At 40.5% G+C, this 27,896-nt stretch overlaps 1 protein-coding gene across 1 annotated transcript; it reads left to right on the top strand.

Annotated features, from left to right (window-relative positions):
- Positions 1–579: 579 nt before the first annotated feature.
- On the top strand, positions 580–27,697 carry FAS (Fas cell surface death receptor). The gene is made up of 9 exons (XM_070432743.1): positions 580–775; positions 14,444–14,609; positions 19,891–20,028; positions 21,107–21,215; positions 23,316–23,374; positions 23,529–23,600; positions 25,015–25,076; positions 26,247–26,271; positions 27,024–27,697. Exons 1-9 carry the CDS (start codon positions 746–748, stop codon positions 27,359–27,361), a joined length of 999 nt encoding a protein of 332 aa, XP_070288844.1. The 5' UTR covers positions 580–745; the 3' UTR covers positions 27,362–27,697.
- The last annotated feature ends 199 nt before the right edge of the window (positions 27,698–27,896 follow it).

Genomic DNA, 27,896 nt, shown 5'->3' with positions numbered 1-27,896 from the left:
AGCTCGGGGATTTGTCAGGAGTAGGAAGTAAGCTTTGTTCTCCTTTTGAGAAGTAAAAGCCAAGGAGTCCTCCGCCCCTTGCAGAATCCCCGCAGCACAACGCGTGAACCTTCTCGGTGGATCACGGTCGCTGTACACACTAGTCAGGACCCCCGCGACGCCCCCTCTCGCGGCTGAGCGAGGGCGGGTGTTCTCAGCCACCAGCGGAGGCTCCCGGCCCCGCGCAGGGCTAGTGCGTTCAGAGCTCCCAGTCAGAGCTCAAGTCCTGCCCAACCTTCCCAGTTAGAACTAGTGAGGAGTTCCCATAGGACAGCAACGCGGGGTCCTCATCGGAGCGGGAGGAGACAAGCGACCTCGGAAATGCCCCCTGAATGGGGAATGCCCATTTGTGCAATAAACCTCACTCTCTCCACCCCCAGCTCTGCGTCCCATCCCCCCCAGACCAGGAGCTGAATCAATTTCGCTCTCCCCAGCCAGGAGTTCCCCGCAGGGCTTCCTCCCCTCCCCACCCCTCCCCCTGGCTCGGGAGGGAGGGGGTGTGCATTTCCTTTGGTCGCTTCAGGGAGCATTGCGCACAGGTGCTCAGAGACACTCTGGAGAGAGAAGTAGGGAGCTGTGAGTCACCCCGCCCTAGTGCTGGGCCCCGGGAGAGGCCGGGCGGGGCTGTCATTTCTCCCCGCGAGCGGTGACCCGAGCTGCCGGGACTTGGAGCAGCCCTTCTACTTCGTCGGATCGCTCCCCAGCTATGCCCCGGATCGGGGTTCTCCTGCTCCTGGTGAGTCCTCCCCGCCGGAGTGGGGCGGGCGCTGCGGCGCGGGAGAATGGGGGGGGGGGGGCGCTGGAGGGCGGCCGCGCCCCGGGATGGCGATCCACAGCGCCCCCGGGGCTGCTAGGAAGCCCGGGAACTCGCTTTTCTTGGGGTTTGAGGCGGGGCAGACCGAGCAGCTCCGGGTGCCGGGACCTGGGGGTCCGGGGGTCGCTTACCAGGGCAGCCACAGGTCCGCTCCGGGCGGCGGGAGTGCGCGCCCGGCGGTGGGGAACGCGGGCTGGAACTGACATCGCCGGTTTCCCCCCAAAGTGAGGGAATAAGCCCGAGGCGGCGGTTGCACCTGAGGCTTCTGGCCGCACCGTTTCTTTTTGCAAAAGTGAACTTGGAGCTGCAGGCGCCTTGTTTACTCTCTTGTCACCAGGCAGAAAAAGAAACTGTTTTTGTTTGCTCCCGGAAATGCCTCCTTTCCTTAGCACTGCAAGTCAGTCACTGTCTCTGTGTTGTTGTTCTTTTCCTTCCTGCTTTTCATTTTCTCCTTGGAATCTTTCTTAGCGTGCACTCCCACGCGGGTTTGTGAACTCGGGGCTGGGGGCAATCTCGGCCTCAGCGCTGTGCTGCCGGCTCGCGCCGCTCACGCGCCCTGGCGTCTGCACTTGACGTGTTTTGGAATCCGCTTCTCAGCTCGCCGGTGGCTCATAGAATAATCGTGGCCTCAGCAGGCTCAATGACATCTCGAAGCCTCTGAAAGCCAATGGATTCTTATTTTATTGAGTCCCACCGAAGTTCCAGGCACTGTGTTAAGAGTGTTAATAAACATGATCTCAATCAATTCTCCCAGCAGCTGTGTAGCGAGGAGGATGTCCTCATGTCCGTTTTACAGATGGCAAAATGGGGTTTGGAAAATTTTTCAACCAAGATCGCACAGCTAATAGGTGACAAGGCCGGGATTTAATTTAATTCCAAAGTCCAGGGAGTTTGTTGATTGCACCCATTTCCAAAAATAAAACAAAAACATAAGTTGAAAGAAAATCAAACACAATAATGTCTGGCACCATCTTATGATTTGGGGGGGGGGGGGGTTGAATTCTCCCTGATTGGAAAAATTAATTCTCCCTGGTTTCTTCAGAAATAAGGTGCAATATTTGGGGCCTTTAGAAACTTCCTTAGAGAAAATTTAAGAATAAAAATTGAGAAACCATTTATAGTCTCAAATCACATCCTTCTTGCCCTGGCGGGTAGTTTGGTTGCTTAGAGCATTATCCTGATACACCCAGGGTGTGCGTTTGAGCCCCTGACAAGGCATATAAGAAGAATTAACCAATGAATGCACGAATAAGTGGAACAACAAGTCGATGTTTCTCTCTCTCTCTTCCTCTCTCTCTCTAAAAATCAATCAATAAATTAAAAAAACCCACATCCTTTCTCTTCCTTGTAATTAATGACTACATTATTGCAATGTTGTTTGCTTTGGAAATCTCTCCTAGTTCAGGGAGAGCAATACTAGTACACGTAGCAACATTATCAAAGCCGGGAGCTATACTTACTTAACTTTATACTATAGCATCTTTACCAGAGGTGCATATTTAAAGCACAAAGGAAACCTTGCTTTTCTGAAAGAATGCATGCACACACATTCATCTATATACATACATTTATTTACATATTCACATTATTATGCTATCTATAATATCATAAATTAAATACAATTTATTTATTATACAAGGTGTTCCAAAAAATGTATACTTTAACAGCTTTTAGTTTAATTTTGAAAATGAAATGTATTTTAATAAACATGGCCTTTATAATTATTCAAAGTGTAGTTATATATTTTTGGGACACCCTTTATTTATAGGATATGTGGCCTAGAAAATTAAGATTTATTAAATATAAATTAAATATAATTTATAAATGCAGATGAGTAAAAAGAAAAAAAACTGACATAACCCTGTCACCTAGATAATCGTTGTTTACATTCTGTAGTCTGTCCTCCATTTCTCCCTCCTAAAGTGACTCTTTTAAATTTAGTTACACAGAGGCCTGCCTTGCACCCATACTTGCCTAATATCACACCTCTATTCTGAAGTTTCTTTTTTTTTAAATTGAATTTATTGGAGTGGCATTGGTTAGTAAAATTATATAGGTTTTATATGTAAAATTCTATACTACCTCATCTGTTTATCGTATTATGTGTTTACCACTCCAAATTCAGTCTCCTTCCATTGTCATTTATCCCCTCTATGCCCTCTTTCACCTCCAACTACCTCTTTGTGTGTTCATCTTGTTTGGGACTCTGCACTTCCTGGACTTGTGTGTCTTTCTTCTTCACCAGGTAAGGAAAGTTTTTGGTCATTATTTCTTCAAATAGGTTCTCAATCCCTTGCACTCTCCCTCCTTCTGGTACCCCTCTAATGCAAATGTTATGCTTCATGTTGTCCCAAAGGTCCCTTAAACTATCCTCATTTTTTAGAATTATTCTTCCTTCTTGCTGCTCTGATTGGGTATTTTCTGCTACCTTGTCTTCCTGATTCGATCCTCTGCTTCATCTAATCTACTGTTTATTCTTTTCTAGTGTATTCTTTATTTCAGATATTGTATTCTTTTTCTTATGCATTCTATGTCATTTTTCATGCTGTTGAAGTTCTCACTAGGTTTCTTGAACTCTATTTCTGGTAATTGCTTACTTCCATTTCATTTAGCTCTTTTTCTGGAGGTTTCCTATTCTTTTATTTGGAATTTATTTCTTTGTCTCCCCAGTTTGGCTGCCTCTTTATGTTTGTTTCTATATATTAGATCAGTGGTTCCCAAACTTATTTGGCCTACCGCCCCCTGTCCAGAAAAAATATTACTCAGCGCCCCCTGGAAATTAATTTTTTTAAAAATTTTAATAGCAATTAAACAGAAAGATATATGTATTAATGTTTCTACCTTTTTCGTAAAATATAGTAAAGAAAGGTGTAAATTAGAAACATTGAAGTTTGAAATTATGAAACTATTTATTGAACTCAGAATAGAAAGGTAATACAAAAAAAGTTAAAACAAATGCACCTGTGGCCATCACCGCCCCCCTGGATCGCTGCAGCACCCACCAGGGGGCGGTAGCGCCCACTTTGGGAATCACTGTATTAGATAAATCTGCTATATCTCTTAGCCTTTGTATAGTGGCCTTATGTAGTAGGTGTCCTGGGGGACCAGTGGCACAGTCTCCTTGATCAGTTGGGTTGGGTGCTCCAGGGAAGTCCCTTGTTGGGTTATGTGGCCCCTCCTGTTGTAAATGAATCTTGATTGTTAATTGCCCCATTCATGCACGAGGCCATCCCTCAGGCTGGGTGACTGTGAGGATTGACCCTGACTGCAGTGTACAATCTGCTGTGCAGGTGCTGACCACAGGAGGCAGATTACACCTCAGCAGGGTCTGGTACCACTTTTGAAGCTAATTGGATCCTGCTCTGATGCTGTCTGAGGCTGGCCACTGATCAGTGTCAGACCAGCAGTTTATCAGGTCCAAAGAGACCAAGATTTGGCCGTGTGAAGGGAGGGCTCTACACCAGTCTGGCATGTGAGGGGGAAAATGGCTCCTGTCCTAGAGCCATGCAACTCAGTGTTTCCAGATTCTGTCAGGAGTTCAGTCTCAGCAGGGTGGGGACATATGGAGTCAGGAGGATGGGGCTAGTGGATCTCCCAGGAGGGAGAGGTATCCGTCAGGCTTGGGGGGTGGGGGGTAGTGGCTCCCACCCCTGAGTCACACAACTCAGTCTTGCCTGGATTCTGCCCAGACCTCGGCAGGGTGGAGCCACTAGCAGTCAGGAGGTTGCATTTGCCAGGATCCCCAAGCATGGTGACAGCAGATTTTTCATGGTGGGGAGGCATTGCAGGTCAAGTTCATGAGAAATTAGGGGGCATGTCCTCCATCCCAAAGCCACACAATGTAGTCATTGACATCCCCTGAGTCTGCCTACACCCAGCCCAGGCAGCTGACTGCTCAATAAGGCATAAGCTCCACAGGGAGGGACAGCAGGGAGTCCAGGGGAGGCTATTGCATTCCCCCAGGCTGATGCCATCTGCAGGGGAGTGCTCCACCCAAGAAAGATAAGGTCTGTGGTATGGGAGAATGACTCCTCACAGGAATCCTGGTGGGTGGTCCTTCAGCTCTCTCTTCAGAGTCACAAACCCCAGTCTCTTTCTCAAGTGACTCTAACCCACTCCACCAGATCCCAGGGTGAGTGGCTGTGAGTGAGATTTTGTGACCCTTTAGGAGGGTACCTGTGTCTCTAGCAGACTTTCATTTCTGCCTGGTGGGCAGAATTCCCACTGATATTCATAGCCAGATGTTTTGTGGGCACCTGTTCCCAGCTCTGGTGCTCTAAGCTGGAGAGGTTGGTTTGGGGTTGAGACCCAACACTTCTCACTTTGTGGCTGAGGTATCCCTCTGGCAAAGAGGGTGTTGTTTCTGAGTAAATCTCTTTGGGACACTAGTAATTTCCTTCTAAATAGTTCTTATAGTGGAAGCGTCAATATTTCGAAGGAATCTCTCTGAAGGCCACAAGAATGCTTTAGGGCAGCTGGATCACTATAGAACAGCTGTCAGTTGGAGAGAATAACTGTTTGCTAAGAAATGATCAAAAACCTGAATAAGGAAATTCCCCTCTTGAAAACCCCTTGTGAGTTAAATACCTTTTGGCAAATTATCTTGGGTTTCAAAAGTCCCTTAATGAGTCCCATGTTTTCTAATAGGTCTTTAGTACCTATTAGAAAAAATAATTTTAAAAATAATTTAAAAAATTTAAAAAAATAATAAAAGTACATAATTTCAAATTTGATCCATAAGATAAAAAGCAAGTTAACCCAAATTAGGACAGTGACTCCATCTCTTTCTCCTTTTTTAAATAGGTAAATATAGAGACATTGATCATATGATGTAAAACAAAAAGTAATTCTTGAAAAAGAAAAGTCATTCATTATTTCACCACCTAATACAAGTGTTTTTTATTTTACTTACAGCCTCCCTGGCCTTGTATACACATGTACAAAATTGCATATGCATTCAGTGCTTTTTATAGCCTGCCTCTTGTCAGTTTGTGTATTCATCAATCTTTTTCTATTTTTACATAATTTTCATATCATAATATTTATTGGATGCATTATAGAGAGAGCATTTATTAAATGACCTTATATTACTATAATTCTTATCACATTATTTTATTACTTATAATCCTATATAATAAAGTGACAATATGCAAATTGACCCTCACACCCTCACAGTGGCAGCAGCAGAGGTGTGTTGGGGGCATCGCCTTCCCCTGATCACTGGGTCATCTCTCACCCCTGAGGGCTCCTGGACTGTGAGAGGGGGCAGGCCGGGCTGAGGGACACACCACCCCCGCCGCCAGTACATGAATTTTCATGCACCGGGCCTTTAGTTTACTATAAAGGAAACATTTTTTAAATGTACTGGGATATACACACACACACACACACACATATATGCATATATACATATATATTTATTATTACCAAAGCCATATATATATATATATATGTATATGTGTGTGTGTGTGTGTGTGTGTATATATGTATGTGTATGTGTGTGTGTGTGTATATATATATATATATATATATATATATATATATATATGTAATTATCTAAAAACTATTTTAGAACTATTGTAAGTACCTTACAAAAGGTTTCTGGATCCAGTAGACTGTTTTTTCACATGAGTATAGATTTAGGCCTGTTAAAAAACTGGCCCTTCACTGCCCCAGTCTCTGTTTTGTTTAGCCCATGTATTATTGATACATACATTATGTATGTATTGTACTTTTTGTGCTGTGTGTGTGTGCATCCATTCACAAAAGTGGGAAAACAGCATTTAACTACCTCATAAGTTATAATCATTTCCTGGAAAACCCTGGCTTTAAAAAGAAAAAGAAAGTGTTTTTAGCTTTTTATGTTGTTGGATTCCCAACACCAAGTAAGTATCTTTAATCCTTATTGTTTTTTACTTTTATTTTATTTTGATAAATTATTTTGTTAAACTTTTTGAAGTGAGAACATGAGTAGTAAAGCCCAAATTAGAAAGTTGATTGTTGTAAGATTGGTGACTCCATCTTCCATAGAAGGAAATGAACAAGATGTCCCCTTTGATCACAGCTCTGTTCTTGATTTGGAATGAACTTTTGTGCAACCATGCCACTCCCACCTATGGCATTTAGAATCAGCATTCACAGCAATATTTGACAACTAGCACATGTTCCATTAAGTGGGTATGACAGTGAATTTAGTATGAAGTTACGCATTTTGAGCAAGGAAATCTTATAAATTTGCAAATCTTACTACAAATCCAGCTGGTGGGTGTACTCAGCCTAGCAAAGTGAGCAAGCCTACTGCAGGTTTTGTTAAGCTGTGGACTGGAATAAATTTGTATATTTACAATAAACTCAGCATTGGATTCATTAACAACAGGTTGTCCTTTCGTTAAAACTTGAAGCATTATAGATTTACTCCCCTCTGTGTTCTGGGAGGCCATGAAAATATAAGATGTGAGAAAGGTCAATATTGATTTCTGAGGGCAAAGATCTTGGAGGTGGTGGGGGAGGGAAGAGAGAGAGAGAGAGAGAGAGAGAGAGAGAGAGAGAGAGAGAGAAAGAAAGAAAGAAAGAAAGAAAGAAAGAAAGAAAGAAAGAAAGAAAGAAAGAAAGAAAGAAAGAAAGAGAGAAAGAATGAATTTAGAGCAAGTGGGTTAAGGTTCTTGCCCCTGACTGAAAATTGAGCTTTGGTTTCTAGCCATCCTCACAAAAGTTGTACCATAGACTGTTTTTTTCATGTAAGTGTCTGTATGGATTTAGGCCTAATTTCAAAAGTTGGGCCTACACTGCCCCAGACTGTTTTATTTAGACTGCATGGTATTAACACACAGAATATATATGTATGTGTATGTATATATTTTTAATATTAGTTGCCACCATTTAAATGTTGGAGGATTTTGGTTTCTCTTAGAAAGATGTGGCACACGCCATGTGCTCTTACTCTGAACCAAATGGCATCCCCTCTAGACAAGCCCTTTAGACAAGTCCTTCCTACTCATTCTTTTCTGCTCCCTCTGAATGCCTTACTCTTTCTGTGCTCCCACTGTGGCTCCTCTGGGCATCAGGACTATAGGGCTTTAGTTTAGGATTTTATAGCCCTTCCTTTATCCTTTTCTTCCACCAAAAATGACCTGTTTTATTCAGGCTTATTTTTAGAAGGGTCATGATTTCTCCATGAAAAGTCAAATTCTGATTTGCAAGTGCAGAACACTTACAAATGTTGTTAATCTATAAAGCTCTTACATCCTCACATGTAAGTGTAACTTAACAACCTTTATTTTGCTTCCTTTTTTTAAAAAAAAATTTTTTTAATTGATTTCAGAGAGGAAGGGAGAGACAGAGACAGAGAGAGAGAAAAAAACATCAATGATGAGAGAGAACCATCAATCGGCTGCTTCCTGCATGCCCCACACCAGGGACTGAGCCCACAACCCAGGCATATGCCCTGACCTGGAATCAAACAGTAACCTTCTGCTTCATAGGTTGACGCTCAACTACTGAGTCACCCCAGTCACCCAGAGCCCAGTTGTTCTCCACTGCAGTGAATATCACAATAACTGGGATGCTTGTTGAAGATAATCACAAGGAGAGCCTCATTCTCAGAGATCCTGAATCTTTGGGTCTGTAGTGGGACCTGAGCACATATTTTTAAGCATCACTACTTGATTCTGATGTCCACCAGGGTTTTGAGAACTATTTTTCAAATGCTAGCACTAAACTCAAAATCTAATCCCAGACGGAACTTTCTAGGTTCCTCATTTTATTTTATGTATTGCTTGATTGGTCAGGGGTCTAACCTGCCTCAACTATCTGGCTCCTGGTCTTCCCAGAAACTGATCTTTAGGAAGAAAGAAGACATTATTAGGATAAGATTACCTGGTATTTTTACTTATATGTTTTTTTAAAAAGAATGAATAGAATCTTCACTTGCCTTTTTCATGTAGAAAATTTATCTATTTTTATGACAGTTTTTCAATAATGTACCTACCTCAAAATGTCATAACTGTTTCCTTATTTTTTACACAAATATGTTAGAGGTGCATTATATAATTGGAAATAGTGAACTATTCATGGTATCTTTAGAATTTCTTTTTCTGCTAGTGTTGATAAGTAAAAGTCTAGAAAACAAGTGAGCAGAATTAATCAGTGAGCTTCCTGTATCTTTCCATTTGTGTTCTCAGCGGCAGAGGACAATGAAATGTCAACCCACCTAGTGGGGCCTGGAAGGCTGGGAAGAAGCTGTTCGGGCTCCTGTCAGCCGCTATGATACCAGTTCTAAAAGCCATTTGAAATCTTTTGTTTATTTAGCTCAGTATTAGTGCAAGATGAGAAATGCTTGTGCTCAGCTATGAGGAACCCATGTGCTTGTGTGCCCTGACATCCTTCAGGTTCAGAATCTGAGGGAATCAAGAGGCTGTATTGATTTCTTAGGGTTGCACCACACGTACCACAGACTGGGTGGCTTAAACTACAGACTTTCATTTTCTCACAGTTCTGGAAGCTAGACATCTGCAGTCAAGTTGTTGTCCAAAGGCCATGAGGAAAGGCCGTGTCCTAAGCCTCTCTGCTTAGCTTATGAATGCCTTTCTCTCTGTCTTTATACCTTCTTCCCTTTGTGTCCGTGGCCAAATTTCTTCTTCTTTCTTATAGGGACACTAGCCCTGTGAGTTAGGGCATACCCTACAGACCTCACTTTTAACTTAATTATCTCTTTAAAGACCTTATCTCTAAATATGGTGAGACCTGGGGGTACTGGGGGTTAGGACTTCAATCTAAGAATTTAGACTTGGGGTAGATGTGATTCAGGCCATAAGAGTCCTGACTCTCTTGAGGTAGCAGTATGCCGTGGGCAAATCCCTACACGAGTTTGGGGGCGCAGCTTCCTCTGAGGGGCTTGAATTGGGTCATCTCTAAAACCCTTTCTGCTCTAAAGTGGTAAATAAAGTGAAGTACCAAATTTCAGGTTATATGACTAAGATCTTAGGAATTAGCTAGAGACTGCTGGTGTCAACACTTTTTAAAAATACATATATATTATTGATTTCAGAGAGGAAGTGAGAGGTAAAGAGAGATAGACACATCAATGATGAGAAAGAACCACCGATCGGCTGCCTCCTGCATGCCCCCCACTGGAGGTCGAGCCCACAACCCGGGCATGTGCCCCCGACCGGAATCGAACCTGGGACCCCTCAGTCCACAGGCCGACTCTTTATCTACTGAGCCAAACCACCCAGCACAACACTTTAAAAAAAAAATCTCACTTTTTCTTTCTACCATCCTCACAAGTAACCCACTGCCTTCTGTTACCTCTTAGCTGAATTTTGAAAGAGAGTTTGCATGGTAGGTAGAGGGGGACTCTTTTCCCTGGAACCCCATCATCCACCTACTCTCATCATTCTGTTGGAAGTTCCCCACGAGGAGTTAAAATGTCCACTTTCAATTTGAGATGTCTAACTTTTAAGTCACTTTATTAACATGCATTTTTAAATGACTAATAATTTTATTTTATTATACTGGATAATAACACTTGTTTAAGGAAATATATCCAATTAAAGGTGAATGGTTATGATGTTGGATTTAGTAAGATTATAGGACTACTATTGAAACCTAGAACAGCGAAAGATAGAAAATTTATATGAAGGATAAAGTGCTAATAATTAAATGCAAATAATTTAGAATATTTTCCACCTTCCAAATACTAGGCTGCTGTTACAGATTCACTACTGTTATTATTCAGATTGTCTAATCTTATTAAAAAAAGAATAGCACAAATGATAAATCAAGTATCTTTAGGTTTAACGCAATCCTGCTACCTCTACAGTTGTCCCTTTTTATTTTATTTTTTATTATACAACTAACACTTGTCCCGTATAGAAAAACATGTGAGTTAAGCAAAAACACACACACATACACACCCACAACCACAACAACTCACTCATAGTCTTGCCAACTAGAAATAAACACTCAACATTTTGTTGTGTTAAAATAATTTTCTGCTGAAACATTTCTTTATTATTGAAATGTTCCCTCTGTTCCCCCTTCTTTCTATTTTCTTAACCCCTGACCTTCCAGCACTGAACCCTCTCCATGACCCCTATATTCCTTGGTGAACACAGCATTTTCCTGCAGTATCTGAGCACAATGATTGTCTTGAATAAACTCCCTTCTGGGCTTTGGTTAGAAGTAGACCACTTACCTGTAAACTCTTTGAGAGTAGAATCTTTATCTGTTTACTGCCGTACTCCAAGGTATCTGTCTGGCACGTAGTAGGTATTCAACAAAGTATTTGCTTAATTATTCATTGATTAATGGAGTAGCTAATATTATTATTCCCAGAAGAATATACAATTGAGTTTTCTCTGATTTTTAATCTTTGTTATGACAGATTTAAAATTATTTCGATTCCTCTTTTTCCCCATTTGTTCATTACTTGCTTTAGTTTATTCACATTTCAGAGTTTGATTTAACTTATTTTTACACCTTTTTAAAAGATTTTTCTGATTAAAAAATTTTTGAGCACTCAGCTCATTTACTTCTTTGTGGGTTTCCTGCCTTGTCACAGTCAAAATGCCTCAGCTTCTGCCTGGAAAGTTTGGGTTACATCTTTGCATACTGCAATCTTGAGCTAAATGCAAAAACTTTTTAAAAATACAAGCTATATGGAGCCTTGCTTACATCTCATCATGCAGCAGTCACAACATACTTTTCAAACCCAGCTTTCTTTTTCATTCTTGACATAATTTTCTGATGCTGAACTAAATAAATGTTTCCAGAAATTCAACTCTGTGAAGCAGGTGTGAACAAATATGAGTGAGGTTGGTATCAGTGCTTCATGGCCAGGATATTTGTGTCTCTTCAGTGCTCTACTTCAGGTTGCACATTGCTCCAATTCTGAATGTACTTTGCACAGTAGATTTTGATTTCCAATCAAGAACTTGAAAGCTAAAACAAAATAAATTAGGTAGTTTCTTTTAGACAGCTCCAGAAAGCTGAGTATATGCAGTTTTCCAGAAAGAGCACTAATGCAACACTCCATAAATATAAAATGTGCTGTGTCCCTGAGCATTTGATCATTTAAACCAAGGATTGTGGGCCTGGTCATAAGATAGCCTCATGAATATTAGGTAAAATTAGCATACCAAGAGGGATAGGGTCCTCTAGCCATTGGACACACACACACAATTGGGTATCAACTCTGGATGCTTTCATGTGCTGGCAATGTCTGGAATGTTAAATGGTTAGTATATTTAATTCCAGGCTATCACATAGAACAATGAGGTAATAATGGAATAAGGATCGTAAAAATTTGAATGATTTCTTGTGAAAGCCCTTTCCATTAAACATTTTGGTATGCTTTCAATTGCATTATTATTTTCTAGAGTGCCCAATTCAATTGCTATTTATTAGCTGTAAATTCTCTGATCTAGAAGAAGAATTGATATTAACAGGAAGGCAGGATGACCTGTAGAGAAAGTAAGAAGTAGGGAACTGCCCTGAAAAGATAAATTGATGCTAATACATTTTTTTATTCAAAGCTGTATGAAAAGATCATAGATTCAAATGTGTTTTAAAAAGTAAGAGTCATGCAAATATTAAGGGCAAAACATCCCCAAGTTATCAATCTATTACATATCACGTGCTCATGTGCAAATCTGCTTCTGGAAACTAAACATTCACTTTTTATTACAATCAATGTTTTTAGTCCCAGAACCTGACTCAAGAAATGTCTGTTGGACTGAAGACTCAGTAGCTAGATAGTAAAGACAGCATATTCAGACATAATTCCTCTGATCTGTGTCTTAGTTGTTCTCTAGACAGAGTTGTTCTCATATAGAAAGTAAGCTGTATTCTCTGGTAAGTTCACCTCCTCTTGGGTGGAAGGGAAACAACATGTAATAGGCGTTAAGAGACTTAGACAAGTCCTAGCTCTTTATCTTTTGCTGACGAGTGACCTTGAACAAGTCAGATATTTTCTTGCTATTTTGGTATTATTTTCCCTCCTGGAAGACTAGATATTAGTAATGCATTTTTAAATACATTCATCTGAGGAGGAAAAGCGGGCAGCCATATCTTCCTTCTTCCTTCTTTGGAGGTCCCATGGTATCCTGTGACCTGAAGGGGATATAGGCTTGGTGACCACAGGGGCAAGGGCTGAAAGGGAAGAGATAGGGGTTCCTGTGGCAGTGATTGATCTGTGTAGCACATTTAGTTCTCATGACTCAGAAGATGTCAGTATTATCGCTATATCATAAAATACAAAAAATATATATGCCATGAAAACTATGAAAAATGACCATGAGAAAAAATCCCCAGAACTAATAGTTTAAACTTTTGGATGCTTGGCAATAGAATGTACATTTTACACATAAGATGAGAGATTATTTGAATTCATGTTTAGAGAAATAAAAATAAATAAATAGTAGGAAACCTGGGGGAAAACATTACCCTCAAGTGTTTCCAAACATTTTTTTAATCCTCACCTGAGAATATGTTTCTTGATTTTAGAGAGAGAGGGAGTGAGGGGAGGAGAAGAGGGAGAAACATCAATGTGAGAAACATTGATTAGTTGCCTCCCATATGTGCCCTGACTGGGGATCGAACCCACAACCTACAGGATGATGTTTCAACCAGCTGAGCCACCTGGCCGGGACCCACACATTTTTCTAGGAACTCTAGTCTATAACAGATACATTTGATACAACATCACTTGGATGAACTTTTATCTCCAGAAGACAGGAGCCAAAAATAGATTAAAGATTGGTTCTCTATTAAGTGAAGTTCCTTTTTTCTGAACAAAGATGAAGAAAATTCTGTTAGATTTATTGTATGATTTGATAACCAGAAGGATTCATCAAAACTGTTGATTCTATGACAATGTATAAAAGGGGAAGAAATAGAACATGCTCTAAGCTACATGCCAGGCTGGGAAGAAAGTATCACTTTTTACCTTCACAATAACCCTTAACCCTCAAGACAGGAAGTACAGATCAGGAAATTGAGGACCGGTGAGGTTATAAAACTTGCCTAAAGTCACATGGTGGCAGAGCTGGGATTCAAACAGCAGTCATTTTGAAATGTCATGGTTTTTCCTACTCCACTATGCTGCCCCTCAGTGGAACTTTATAATAATGGTAGCAATAATAATTCACAATAATACTGCTTATTGACTATTTATTTATTTTGAGCCATGAATTGTGCAAAGACCTTTAAGTGCATTATTTTATTCAATTAACAAACCCATGAAGAGGAGATTATTTGCACTTTGTAAATAAAAAACACAAAGACTCAGAGAACTTAAGTGATTTCACTTAAAGTCACCAGGCTAGTCAGTGGGAGCCAGTGTTTACTTTTGAGCCCAGAGCCCATTCATGATGCTGTTTCTAGGGCAGATTGGAGAACCGACATCTGAACTGTCCTTCAATGGACCTGCTCCTTTTTTGGAGATGGGTCAACACAACAGGAGGGTGGAGGCCCACACTGATTTTGCCTGTGTACGGCGGCAAATACAGCCATTTGGGGCAGTTTATCCTTGTTTACCAAGTTCTTTAGATCAGAAGCCAGTGAAAATCTCTTCATGCTTTTCTTTTGCAGATACTTGCCATTTGCGCTGAATCATCGACTAAAGCTGATAATGCCCAAGTGACTAATACCTACTCTGAGCTGTTGAAATTGAGTAAGAACATTACCAAAAGAGAGTCCGGGTGCCCGGAAGGCCAACAGCGTGAGGGCAGTTTCTGCTGTCGGCCATGTCTTCCTGGTATGTCACACACACATGCAGCAATTAGAATGAGAATCAGGGTGATGAATAGCATATCGTAATGATGAAGAAAATGTTTTTACAGCACCTGGTTCTCCTGTATAATTGCATTGCTAAGCACAAAAACCAACTAGGAAATTATTTTACCAAGACATGTTTAGCCCTAGCCGGTTTGGCTCAGTGGATAGAGTGTCGGCCTGCAAACCAAAGGGTCCTGGGTTCGATTCCGGTCAAGGGCATGTATCTTGGTTTCAGGTTCCTCCCTGGCCCAGACCTGGGCTCTCGTGCAGGAGGCAACCAATCAATTGTTTCTCTCACATCGATATTTCTCTCTGTCTTTCCCTCTCTCTTCCACCCTCTCTAAAAATCAATGGAAAAATATCCTCGGGTGAGGATTAAAAGAAAAAAAAGACACGTTTAATTCATCTTTATCACTTGTTGGATGTGGATATAAATAGGTATAATTTATAAATGCTATGTACCTCTGAAATGAGAGAATTTATCTATTTAGCTGCATTTTTCACTAGCAAAAGAAGACTCATTTGTGGGTATTAAAGCTCATCATTTCAGAACGGATTAGGATATTTCATAATAATTGTGGCAATCTGAAAGCAAGTATTTCAGTCCTTCTGCACAACTAGAGACACTGAAGCCTGCAAACAGCATTTGCATTTTGCAGCCTAATAACTAGCCAAGCTAGAAAAGCAACAGACAAAAACCAACGGTTTTTAAACATCAGTATTTTGAAATACAAACTAGTTTCAGATCGGAAATCCTTCAAACACCAGCAAATTGGAAGCTAAGCAGAATGCAATTGTGCAAGCCATTTTTCAACATGGAGTAAACTGACGACTATTTCATACAGATATGAATCTCTTCTTGCTGCTTTGTGAAGTAAGACAGGAAGATAAAGGAAAACAACACATGGATATATGTGACAGATTAGCAGAATCATAAAGGATTGTGTAGGGTTTCATGGTTGGCCTCCCAGAATCCCAGCACTCAAGCCATTTATAAGACTAGAGGCCCGGTGCACAAAATTTGTGAACTGGGAGGGGGTGTCCCTCTGCCCAGCCTGCACCCTCTCCAATCTGGAACCCCTCGGGGAATGTCCGACTGCCGGTTTAGATCCGATCCCACAATCTGGGACTGCTGGCTCCCAACCACTCACCTGCCTGCCTGCCTGATTGCCCCTAACTGCTTCTGCCTGCCAGCCTGATAGCCCCTTAACTGCTCCCCTGCCAGCCTGATCAACACCTAACTGCTCCCTTGCCGGCCCAGTCGCCCCTAACTGCCCTCCCCTGCCAGCCTGGTGCCTCCTAATTGCCCTTCCCTGCCAGCCCAGTCCCCCCCAATGTCCCTCCCCTGCCGGCCCGGTCACACCTAACTGCCCTCCCCTGCCAACCTGGTCTCCCCTAACTGCCCTCCCCACTGGCCTGATTGCCACAACTGCCCTCCCTCGCCAGCCATCTTGTGGCTGTGGGAACCACCATCTTCGAGGGCATGGCAGTCAATTAGCATATTCCCCCCTTAATTGGCTGTGGGTGCCGCCATCTTTGTGATGACATGAGGGTCAATTAGCATATTCCCTCTTTATTACATAGGATTCTATAAGTCTTCCCTGGTCTTCTCTCCAGGCATTAATAATGCTGTAGAAGATCTCCCTTATAACCCAACCCTCTACACTTAAGGCCATTTACTCTTCTCCAAATGGGAAAAAAAGAATGCCTCTTGACTTTTGATAATTCGCTAAATACATCAACTTGTCCTGTGGATTTAAATTTTTCATTTCTTTTTCTTTTTTATTTTATTATTGATTATTATGTGTCCTTATCCCCTGATTAGCCCCCCCCCCCCCCCCCCCAATCATGCCCTCATCCTCACCCTCTGTTGTCTGCATCCATTGGTTAGGCTTATATGCATGCATACAAGTCCTTTGGTTGATCTCTTACCCTAACCCCCACCCTCCCCTACCTTCCCTCTGAGGTTTGAGCACCTAATCGATGCTTCTCTATCTCTGAATCTGTTTTTGTTCATCAGTTTATGTTGTTCATTATAATCCACAAATGAGTGAGATCATGTGATATTTATCTTTCTCTGACTGACTTACTTCACTTAGCATAATGCTCTCCAGCTCCATCCATGTTGTTGCAAATGGTAGGAGTTCCTTCCTTTTTATAGTAGCATAGTATTCCATTGTGTAGATGTACCACAGTTTTTCAATCCACTCATCTGCTGATGGGCACTTAGGCTGTTTCCAAATCTTAGCTATTGTAAATTGTGCTGCTATGAACATAGGGGTACATATATAAATATTTCATATTTTTAAAATGCAAATAAAAACAAAGGTAATATGCTTTGAATGTCAAATTGTCAAGGATTTTGGTTTTCTTGCTTTTGTTTGGTCTTGCTTTGTTTCACATTCATTTAAGGAGTGATTTCAGCCCTGGTGAGTTTGCTTATGAGCTAAGAATGTTTATATACCATTATTTCTTTTTAATTGGAGTACATGGGTCAAAAACTTAAAGACCTTTTTACCTACTGATACAGAAATCAATTTATAGGAAAATGTTTTAAGAAAATGGTCAAAATAAAGGGAAATTCCGTATGTGTGACATTTTATTATGATACTCAATGATGTGGAATTAAGTAAATTTTGGAGTAGTCAAAAGCTAGAATATTATAGTCAATCAAAGACTTGGTTTCTGATATATTTCTAATATATTCCTCAATGTACACAAATTCCCTTAAGGGATTTCTTTCTTCTTCTTTTTAAATTCTTTATTGTTGAAAGTGTTTCCTTCAAGGATTTCTAACTGATCTGCTGGCTGAATTAACTGGTTCTCTCTGCTCCATCTCTAAAATGTCCTGGATGGCATCCAACACACGCTGAACACTCCACCCACTTCTAGTCCCTCCTGTTGAATTTTAGGCTTTATTAGTATTCAAATTGCTTCCAAATCTGTGATATAAATATGATTTTATTAAATATCATATAATCAATGGTATAGGAATACAAAGAGAAGACAGATTTTACTTCTGTGAAAACTACTTTGAATGCTTTGGAGAACTTCAGTAAAGGTGAGCTGCTAAACTGAGTTGATGACTTAGGTGAGGGCAAAATCAATGGAAAAATTATAAAATTATAAATATCTTGAAAGCTTCTCATACAGATTATTGGTGTCTTTAAATTTTCTCAGGTTTGATGCTGGTCAAGGGCATTCTGGTTGCAGGTTTGATCCCTGGCCCTGGTTGGGGCACATGCAGGAGGCAACCAATCAGTGTGTCTCTCTCACATCACTGTTTCTCGCTCTCTCTGTCTCTCCCTCTCCCTTCCACTCTCTAAAAAAAAAATGTCAATGGCAAAAAGGATTTGGGAGGATTCAGGTGAAGATTAACAAAAACAAACATTATTTTTTTAGTGATTTTCTATCATAAAAGTCCTTGCCACATACCATATCCAATAAGAATTTTACAGTGTACTATATCATATACAGATATGCACATACATATTACATATACATATACACACATGTATATACGTATACATTGGTATTATAAGAGTGCACCAAAATGATAAAAATGGTTATCTCAGGCTAATTAATATATTGGTGCTATTTGTACTTTCCTGCCTTTTCCAAACTTTCTACAATGAGCATATGTACAATTATACTCAGAAGAAAAATGTATTATTTTCAAAAAAACAGCTACTCATTTTTATATTTTGATAAATTTAGGTTGTGTACATTGGAGGAAAGAAAGAAACCTGTGATTTATTCTCTCCCTGACATGTTGTAGGCATTGTGCTAGGCACATTCTGCAGGGTTGTTCATCAAAGAGGACAATTCATTTAGAAACTAGGATAATGCCACTGGCAAGCAAATAACATGTACTTTGGCTTGGTTTTCTTTCAAGTATTGCCACAGCATTATACAGCCCCAGTGCACCGTATTGGAATTCAATTCCAGGTTTCCAGGTTTTTTCTATTGACGGAATAGTGTCCTTGTTTACGAAAATGTCATATGTTTATATTAATTCGTTTATGTAGTAAGCATTTTGCTTTGTCAAAAAAATGCTGCGAGGTTGTTGAGCAAGTCATATGCCTGGGAAAGACACCATCAATTATGTTTGCTATACATGTGTGTAGAGCAGATTAGACTTTTCTTGTTCTTCTTAATTATTTATACCATCAGTAATTGGAGTCACTAGTCATGCTTCCTCGTACATTCCCCTTTATATTTTCTGACACTTTCTTTTTCGTTCTCTATCTTTTTTTGCCCTCATCTAGTTTTCCCCATAGCATTTATCACCACTTGATGCCATATATTTATTTGTGTGTTGCCTGCTTTTACCCTGAGAATGTGAGTCTTGGAGACCGAGGCTTTGCTTATTTCCTGTAGTACCTCCAGCTCCTAGGTAGTGCCTGGAACACAAGAGCCTTTAATAAACACTTGTTAAATAAATATATTTTCCAGGAAAAGCCATTGTTGTGTAATGCTTACTCACAGCAATAGGATGACTTGTTTTATTGTTCAAGTCAATGAAAGCAAACGGGAATATCATTTGAAATTGTGTGCATTAAGATGACAAATCTGATGATAAATTTTATTATAAATATGTTCATACCTGCCCACCACAACTTACTCTGACCCGTAATGGCAAAGGAATAGAAAGAAGAGGGACTGTGAGCATTTGCTAGGCAGGCCCTGTGCAGTTCTGGTAGCAATGCAAGGTATTATCTCCATCTTATGCGTGAAGAAATGTAGGCTCAGAGAGATGAAGCATCTTGTTAAAGCTCACAGGGCTACTAAAGATTTCACCAAAGTCTTTAGAACCTCAAATGTGCTTTTCCTTACATGTAGTCTTATCCGCATCTGTGGACTTTGGAAAATGAAATGAGAAGCCAAAAAAAAAGTGAATGCTTTAGGTCATCTCAGTGGCCAGCGGCAGCTATCTCCTAGCAACCTCTCCCTTCCCCCACCAAAAAAGTTAATAAGGCTTTTTTTTTTTCTGGTGCATTTGGTCATTCCAGCCTCCCCCTCCCCACTCCGTTTTCTGTCACATGTTACTATTGTTAATCATCCTGCATCACTCTTTCAGCTTTTGTCTTGGGAGACTTTCTGTCTCTTGACATGATTTTTACAATAAGCATTTCCTCTATTGTCTATAGATCATTAGCCAAATTTCCCTGTCTTAGCAGTGCTTTGCTGCTGTACCTACATACTTCCCATGCTGCTGCATTCAAATACTTGCTCCACTTTTCTGTCTCTTGTTTTGGCAGGTGAACGGAAAAAGGATGACTGCAAAGCTGATGGGGACAAACTTGTCTGTGAGCCCTGCTCGGAAGGGAAGGAGTACACAGACAAGGAACATTATTCTCCTACATGCAGAAGATGCGGGATTTGTGATGGAGAGCATGGTACGAGTCTTAAAAAACCATTGGAAGTGGCTAATTGTGATGCTCCATGTAGAATCATTCATAATATACCTATAATTGGAATTTGGGACCTACTCAGGTGCTATGTTGGTATACAGGAAGGGGTAGGATGGGGCTGACTGGGGTAAAGCAGGGTCAGGGACTGAACTAATCACTGGGATACACTCTTATGAGCCAAGTCTGGGCAGTCTCCCAGATGAGGAGACAGACTAAATATGAACCCTATGAACAGGGTTCATTAACTCCAATCAAAAATGCAGAAACTTTTTTTCCTGCCTTGATTAATGCATGTGCAATGGCTCTTGTTCATGGCCAGAGGGCGCTCAGAAACCTTCAAATGCAAGGTCAGAAGATCCTGAGAGGTGGGTGGGATGCTTCACCTTCTTTGGGGATCTAGTTTATCCTGATAATTCCAATTGGACCCCTGGATTTTCATGACTAGCCCAATCTATTTTGAGGGCCCAGACTAAAATGTAACAGAAGTACTCCCAGTTTTGCTTGACATTAAGAAATCTCTGGACATAAGTCTTTCTTGTCTCCATTAGAGCCCTAAAGCAATGTTTCTCAACGCTGGCTGTACATTAGAATCACATAGGGAGCTATGAGAAATGCCAATGTTTAGGTCCCACCTTAGACCAATTAAATCAGAATCTCTAAGGGCAGGCTTTGGCATTGGTCTGCTTGCCCAGGTCGGGGTGAGGCTTGACAATTTGCTTTTCCAACAAGCTACCAGGTGATGCTGATGCTGTTGGTCCACAAGCCACACTTCAAGTAGCCAGGCTTTAGACTAGAAGAACAGGGGAGCTATTTAAGCAAAGGTAGGGGTTTTCTTGGTTGCTGGATTGTCTATCCATTTAACACTCTGCTAAATGATTTCAACCATTTCAACCTGGGGTTGCCTGTTTTGCGTGTAAACACTAGTTGTATTCCTAACGTCATGATGGTGTGACTGCTCATATAAGCAGCAGATCTCAAAAATCAATGCTGCTCCTGCCCATCATTTCCATAGCCAGTGTATAAGTAGCTGCTATAACTAATTGTCTACAAATTGAATTTCTAGGCTTAGAAGTGGAAAAAAACTGTACCAAGACCCAGAATACCAAGTGCAGATGTAAATCAAACTATTTTTGTAACATTCCTCCATGCGAACACTGTAACCCTTGCAGCACGTAAGTTTTGTTCTTTTACTGATTAAACCACTAGATATACCTTGAGAGATAATGTCTTCCTAGGGGGAAGCAGCACTGGGTTCTAGTCTTGCTTTGCCTTCAAACAACTGGATAACCATTTGTTTATTCAGATATCCAGGCTCCAAACATGTATTGAACCTCCTGTGGGCTGGCTAGTTCTAGCCACTTAAACTAACCATATGAGCAAGACACATTTCTGGCATCGAAGCTCTCAGGCTAGAGGCAAAGACATTAAAAAAAAAAAAAAAGGCGTGGTTATTGAATCAACACCATGTGGCAAACATCAGAAGAAACTCGTGCCTAGTGTGTTATGAGTTATTTAGAACTTTTCAACCTTGCTGGGGGAGATGCAGTGAAGATATGACACATGGCTTGAGTCTTGAAGGAAGGTGAGCATGGATCTGAAGGACAGTTCAAGCAGGGAACCAGCAGGTGCAGAGAGACAGGGGAAGCTCCAGAGAACAGGGTACCTGGCTGGAGTGTAGGAAAGACTGAAAAGGAGCCAGGGCCAGATCATGAAGGGTCTTGTCTTTCATGCTAAAGAGCTTGGTTTTGACCCACAGTTAGAAAACCTGACTGTGCTTGTCACTTTTCTCCTCCTCCTCCTCCTCCTCCACCTTCTCCTCCTCTTTCTGTTATTCCCTACCCGAGGATATTTTTCCATTGATTTTTAAGGAGAGTGGAAGAGGGAGGAAAGGACAGAGAGAAATATAGTGGGGCCTTGACTTACGAGTGTCCCGACTAACGAGTTTTTTGAGATACCAGCTGTCTCTCAGCCGATTTTTTGCATTGAGTTGATAGAGTAATTTGAATTAACGAGCTCGGTCTCAGAACAAATTGAACTGTAAGTCAAGGCCCCACTGTGTTGATGTGAGAGAAACACATCAATTGGTTGCCTCCTGCATGTGCCCCGACCAGGGCCTGGGCTGGGGAGGAACCTGCAACCAAGGTACATGCTCTTGACGGAATGGAACCCAGGACCTTTTGGTCCATTGGCCGACGCTCCACTGAGCTAAACTGGCTAGGGCTAAACTTTTCTTCTGATTAACAGAGTAAGTTTAAGCAGACCACTTAACCTCTTTGAGCCTCTGTTTCCTCACATTAAGATGCAGACAATCGTCACTTGTTTTTAGGTCACATATTTGTGAAGATCAGATTGGGTAATATGTATTATAAAAATAGCTTTTACTTTGTAAGACACTGCTTTGCATACATATAAATATCATTAAGATTATATCAATGTACCGCTCCTTAAACTTGTAATCATCTTAGGAGTCACTTAGGAGTTCACCTAGTAGGCTTGAAAAGTAGGAACATTATACTTGATGTCTCTTATTTACTAGAAAAAATTTAAGGTATGTGCACTTAGCCTCTCCTTTCTAGCCCCAAGTATCTGAGACAGCCCTCATGATGACAGAAGTAGGGATTGGAGTTGGAGGGAGGGACTAATGTAAGTCAAATAATAACAACAATAGCAGTTCTAAATGCGGTGGTTAAGTAACTTGCTCAAACTCACCGAGTTAGGTAATGGACAGAGCCCACCTTTAATTCAGACTGGGTCAGTGTTTGTCTGAAAAAAAAAAATAAGGAAACCTCTGGAGTATCCTAATGGCCACTTGGTGTTAAGGAGCGAACCCTCTAAGGCCTAGTGGAGTAGGTTGCCTCAGGAGCATCATGGGTAGTAGCTGTTGTCTGGCCATTTTTATTGTTCGATGGGACTGCTTTGAAATTGCTTTTGGTAGTTTATCATTGTCTCCTAATCTTTTAAGAGCACAGCTTATGACCAATTTTAAGTTTATGTCAGGATCTATTTCGTCCTTTTTCTTTTCTGCCAATACTTTATTACCTTCTTTTAACTCTGGGTATTTTAAAACATAGTCATTCTTTGTTCATCCAAACATCCAAATTATGTTACAGATTTTTACCAGCTCTACCATGCTAATCTAGAAATAGTTGAGGGAATATGTTTGCCAGAGATGCAAAAATGACTACAATGACCCGAGATGTATAGTGTGTCGTTGAAAATGATCAAGGAATTAGCCCACCAGGCTTTTTGCCATTTCTCTGTATTTTTTTTAGGTGTAAACATGGAATCACTGAGGATTGCACACCAACCAGTGACCGCAGATGTAAAGCAGGTTCTTACTTTTTTTAATGAGTAGACTCTCCTTTCTCCTATTCCCACGGTAAAATCTGAAGAAAAGCCCATCCCTTTTGATTCTTTGAGAGTACCTTGTTTAACCTTAAAGACTGCTCATTTTCATGTAAAATGTCCAATGTTCCAACCTACAGGATCCACATCTCACTTACACTTGCTGTGGCTCCTGCTCCTGGTTCCAATAGCAGCTGCATTCATATTTTGGTGTAAGTTCAAGTTGCACATTGAAATAACTTGGAAAGGACTTGTTCAAAGAATTCCCCTCTGTCTCCAACCTATAAGAAAGCTTCCACTGGGTAGGTAGCTAGCCCTGGTATATTTTTAATTCCTGCCACCAAATGCACTCATGAACGCTGAAAGAATAGATTATATTATCCCTCCGCTACAGTTTTTGAGCAACCATTTTGGAGCACTGAGTGGCTATTCCCATCCTCACTGTGTTTTCATCCTGGCAGCAGCCAAGTTTGCCAGGAATCAAAAGTAATCTTTCACCGTCCATTGGGATGGTCCTGTGCATTAAGATAACACATTAAGAAGCAAGGGCCTTGCTGGGAAAGGCATTGCAGGGGACACTTGGTAAATTCGTCCCTCTCTGCGCCTCCTCACCCTTGCTCAAACTCCATGATTTTATTATTTATCCACCATAATTTAAAATATTGTGCAATACATTTTATGCAAGGGTTACCTAGGAAATCAGCAGATAAGCCAAATAAGCCCAAATTGAGGGTAATCATAATTACACCAGAAAAATCCCTTTTAATCATTTCTAAAACACAGGGTGATGCAGCTTTCAATCACTCTGAAGCATCCAATTGGAATAGGCTCTGTTTCTTCATTTTAGCTGAAGGTAAAGAGGTTGCTCAGCTAAAAATACATACAGTATTCTATGTTTAAATACCATAACCATGCTTGCAGACTTACACATTCCTTTCTCCCATCTCATACTGACTTCAAGGCAGATATTCATTGAGTGTGTATACTTGAGTTATTTGTGAGTGCATGCACTTGAATTTCTGGGCATTAAATGCCACTCCATGGCAAGCTGACGTCAGCTTTCCATATCCTGTGCTTATATGCCCTGCTGTAGCCATGACATGTAGCTCCAGGTTGATGAGAGGAAATAGTGATGTCACTCAATAAGTCAAAAGCCAGCTTTAGGCTAGGCCACTGAGAGGTAATTGGATGTCTCAATTAAGGGGTGGCATACTGCCCGCAGGCATGGCTCAGTGGTTAAGCCTCAACCTATAAACCAGGAGGTCATGATTGATTTCCAGTCAGCGCACATGCCTGGGTTGTGGGCTCGATCTGCAATGAGGGGAGTGCAGGAGGCAGCTGATCGATGTTTCTCTCTCTCTCTCTCTCTCTCTCTCTATCTATCTATCTATCTCTCTCCCTTCCTCTCTGAAATCAATAAAAATATATATTTTAAAATATGTGGCATATCTCCAGAATACTTGACCTGGTGGGGTGAGATTGTCCAAAATCAGGACAATTGTGTATTTTAGGGTCACTTTAGATTTCAATGAATTTCTGCTTTTTTCTCACACTTCTCTAGTGTGACAGTAGTATTTCCTCCAAGGCTGAGACCTGAGTCTGATAGAAATTTCTTTCATCTTTTAGGGGTGAAAAGACGGCGCCGGAATAATAATCTCCCTCTCTCTGAACCTACATCTCCAGATACTGTAAGTGTTGAAACATGCATCAGCTTTCTTAAAAACATAGAGAAGGTAGTAATTCAACTTTTTATTCGCCACTTTTTTAACACAAGCATTTATTGTGTCTGTGTGTGCATGGGTTAGAAGGCATCAAAAAGTAATTCAGACATGAGGCACAGTGTATAAGTAAGCTCCGTACAACGTAAGAGTTAACACAGGACTTAAGTGGGAGGCTGCTCAAGGTGAGTTGGAAAAAGGATGTGGCCAAGCAACAGGTCCCGCGTCGGTGTTATTCGTGCAGAGAAACTACAGACATCCTTTACCAGAGCATGGATTCGGTATCCAAGCCCGAACAGACAAAGCTCTACAGCCCACTGTAGATAGGGCACAGCTCAACTTTCTCCAGCCACTCGTTACCATAGCTCCCACGATATTTCTTTTCCAACATGGAATCAAAGCATTTCAAATAGCAGAAGTTACACAGGGAAGATAAACCAGTTCACTTCATGAATAATGCTTTTTCTCATTTAGGGCTAGGGCTCAGTGGGAGTTAGGGTTTTTAAAATCAATATAGTACAAAATAATTTCAATTTAAACCATTTTCTCATGTCAAAAGGAAGAATAGTTACCGTGCCCCAGCCGGCTTGGCTCAGTGGATAGAGCGTCGGCCTGCGGACTGAAAGGTCCCAGGTTCGATTCCAGCCAAGGGCACATGCCTGGGTTGCGGGCTTGATCCCCAGTAGGGGGCGTGCAGGGGGCAGCTGATCAATGATTCTCTCTCATCATTGATGTTTCTATCTCTCTCTCTCCTTCTCCCTTCCTCTCTGAAATCAATAAAGAAATATATATTTTAAAAAAGAGTAGTTACTATAAAAAGAGTTTTTGAATGATTATGTTTATTATGTTTGTTTTCGTGAGTCTATATGAAACATAACCTCAGTACATTCCATGTTCCTTGAATGTGTAAAAAAATAAGCCAATATTCTTTAGTTTCTGGAAATGCTGGAACCTTTCAGAATAAAAATTTTAATGATGAAAGAATCCTTAATCACTTCATCTAGTTAATTTTATATATCAAGCAACTGGTTGTACTTCCTTCAGTATTAAGAAAAAATTTAAAGATTACATTTAGACTATTCTAAGTGTATTTTTATTTTTTTCTCTTTCTGTCTGTGTGTTGTTTTTTTTTCTGTCCAGGAAATGCCCACAATGATTTCTCCAGGTAAGGCTTTTATCATTTTATTTCATCGAGCTGGCTTCCATAGGAGTAGCAGGCCAATTTTAGAGTAAGATAATGTTGCTAATTTCAGTGACATATTGTGGGGTCTCGCTATTCCTTGAACTTATAGTTCTTCCCATTCACCATCCAAGGTTTTTTAGGCAGTTTGTTTAAATTTATAACTAATATTCCTAGTTAAAAATAAATGAGGTAGCAATAAAACACTATATTCTGAGGCTTTGGAAAATTTTCCTTTTACAAACATTTAGGTGTATTATAGAACTTCTGCCTAAATTGACTTAGAGGTTAATCTAAATTGTAGACTCAGTTATTATTGGTGTGTACCAGCTCTGTAACATCAAATTATTATTCTATTCAGTTCTCTTTTTTGAGCTGTGATTCAGAGATAAGATGATCATAAACCCTTTGCCTATCTATTAGGTTTGTAGGTCATTGAACATCAGACCCATAAGGGACCTTAGGGGTGATCTTTTCCAACCTGTTGATAGATGAGAAAAGAAGACATAGAGATGTTATGTATCTTGTTCAGGTCATAGAGCAAATTACTGGGGATATAGGACATCTTGGGATTAGAAGGCAAGGTTATTTCTGTTTTTGCGTTTCCCTATCAGCTCTTTAGATCTCTAGGACTAACCTGTATTCTTAAGTACTATAAGAGGAGAAATAAATGGTTTCCAGTCATGGCAATTTTGTTTACCAGAACCAATTTTCAGAGACTATTCTCTTTTTTTCAGACACTGACTTGGCTGATTACATTAGCACTATTGCTGAGCTAATGACAATAAGTGAAGTTACAGATTTCGTTCGGAAGAATGGTCTCAAAGAAGCCAAAATAGATGAAATCAAGAATGACAATCTCCACAATACAGCTGAACAGAAGGTCCAGCTGCTCCGTAATTGGTATCAAGTTCACGGGAAGAAAGACGCAATTACCACTTTGATTACAGGTCTCAAAAAAAGCAAACTTTGTGCTCATGCAGATAAAATTAAAGATATAGTCCGAAATGACATTAATAGTAAACTTGAAAATACTAACATCACAAATGAAAATGAAAGCCAAAGGTTGGTCTAAAGTAAAAAAACAACTAACTCAGTTTTGAGCACAGACATTAGATAGAAAAATTAGGTAAGTTAGGTGAGGGCTCAAATATTGCTTAACTTTTTACTGAGCATATTTTCCTTTTTACATTTATTATACTTGCAGGGCTACATATATATGTGTTTCAAGGACCTCATGATTCTGTCTTCAAGACTATTTAAAATCTAGACATGCCTGATTAAGAATAAATGCAGTGGCATGTTAAGTATGCACATAGGTGTGTTTGCAAAGACAAAACATTGGGGTCACGTTCTAGTATCTAATACTTTATTAGATTAAAAAAATTAAAGTTAAAATCATTTTTTGGTATTTCTGGTTATCCTTTTTTGTTAAGACCTTGTTTTTTTGTTTGTTTGTTTGTTTCCATTTCTCTAACCACGGCTAACTGTAACCTGTTTAGGAGTCTTCAATGCTTTCTTTCATCTCTCAGGGAGTATTTACCTTTTAAACTCCTAATAATTTCCTTCATAGGCCATTACTGCCCCAAAAAACCTTCCTCAAAACCACA

This window comes from Myotis yumanensis, unplaced genomic scaffold, assembly GCF_028538775.1.
Source record: "Myotis yumanensis isolate MYYU_CA2020_CCGP unplaced genomic scaffold, mMyoYum1.0.hap1 SCAF_13, whole genome shotgun sequence".
Classification (NCBI taxonomy): Eukaryota; Metazoa; Chordata; class Mammalia; order Chiroptera; family Vespertilionidae; genus Myotis; species Myotis yumanensis.
This window is presented reverse-complemented; position numbering and strand designations above follow the sequence as displayed.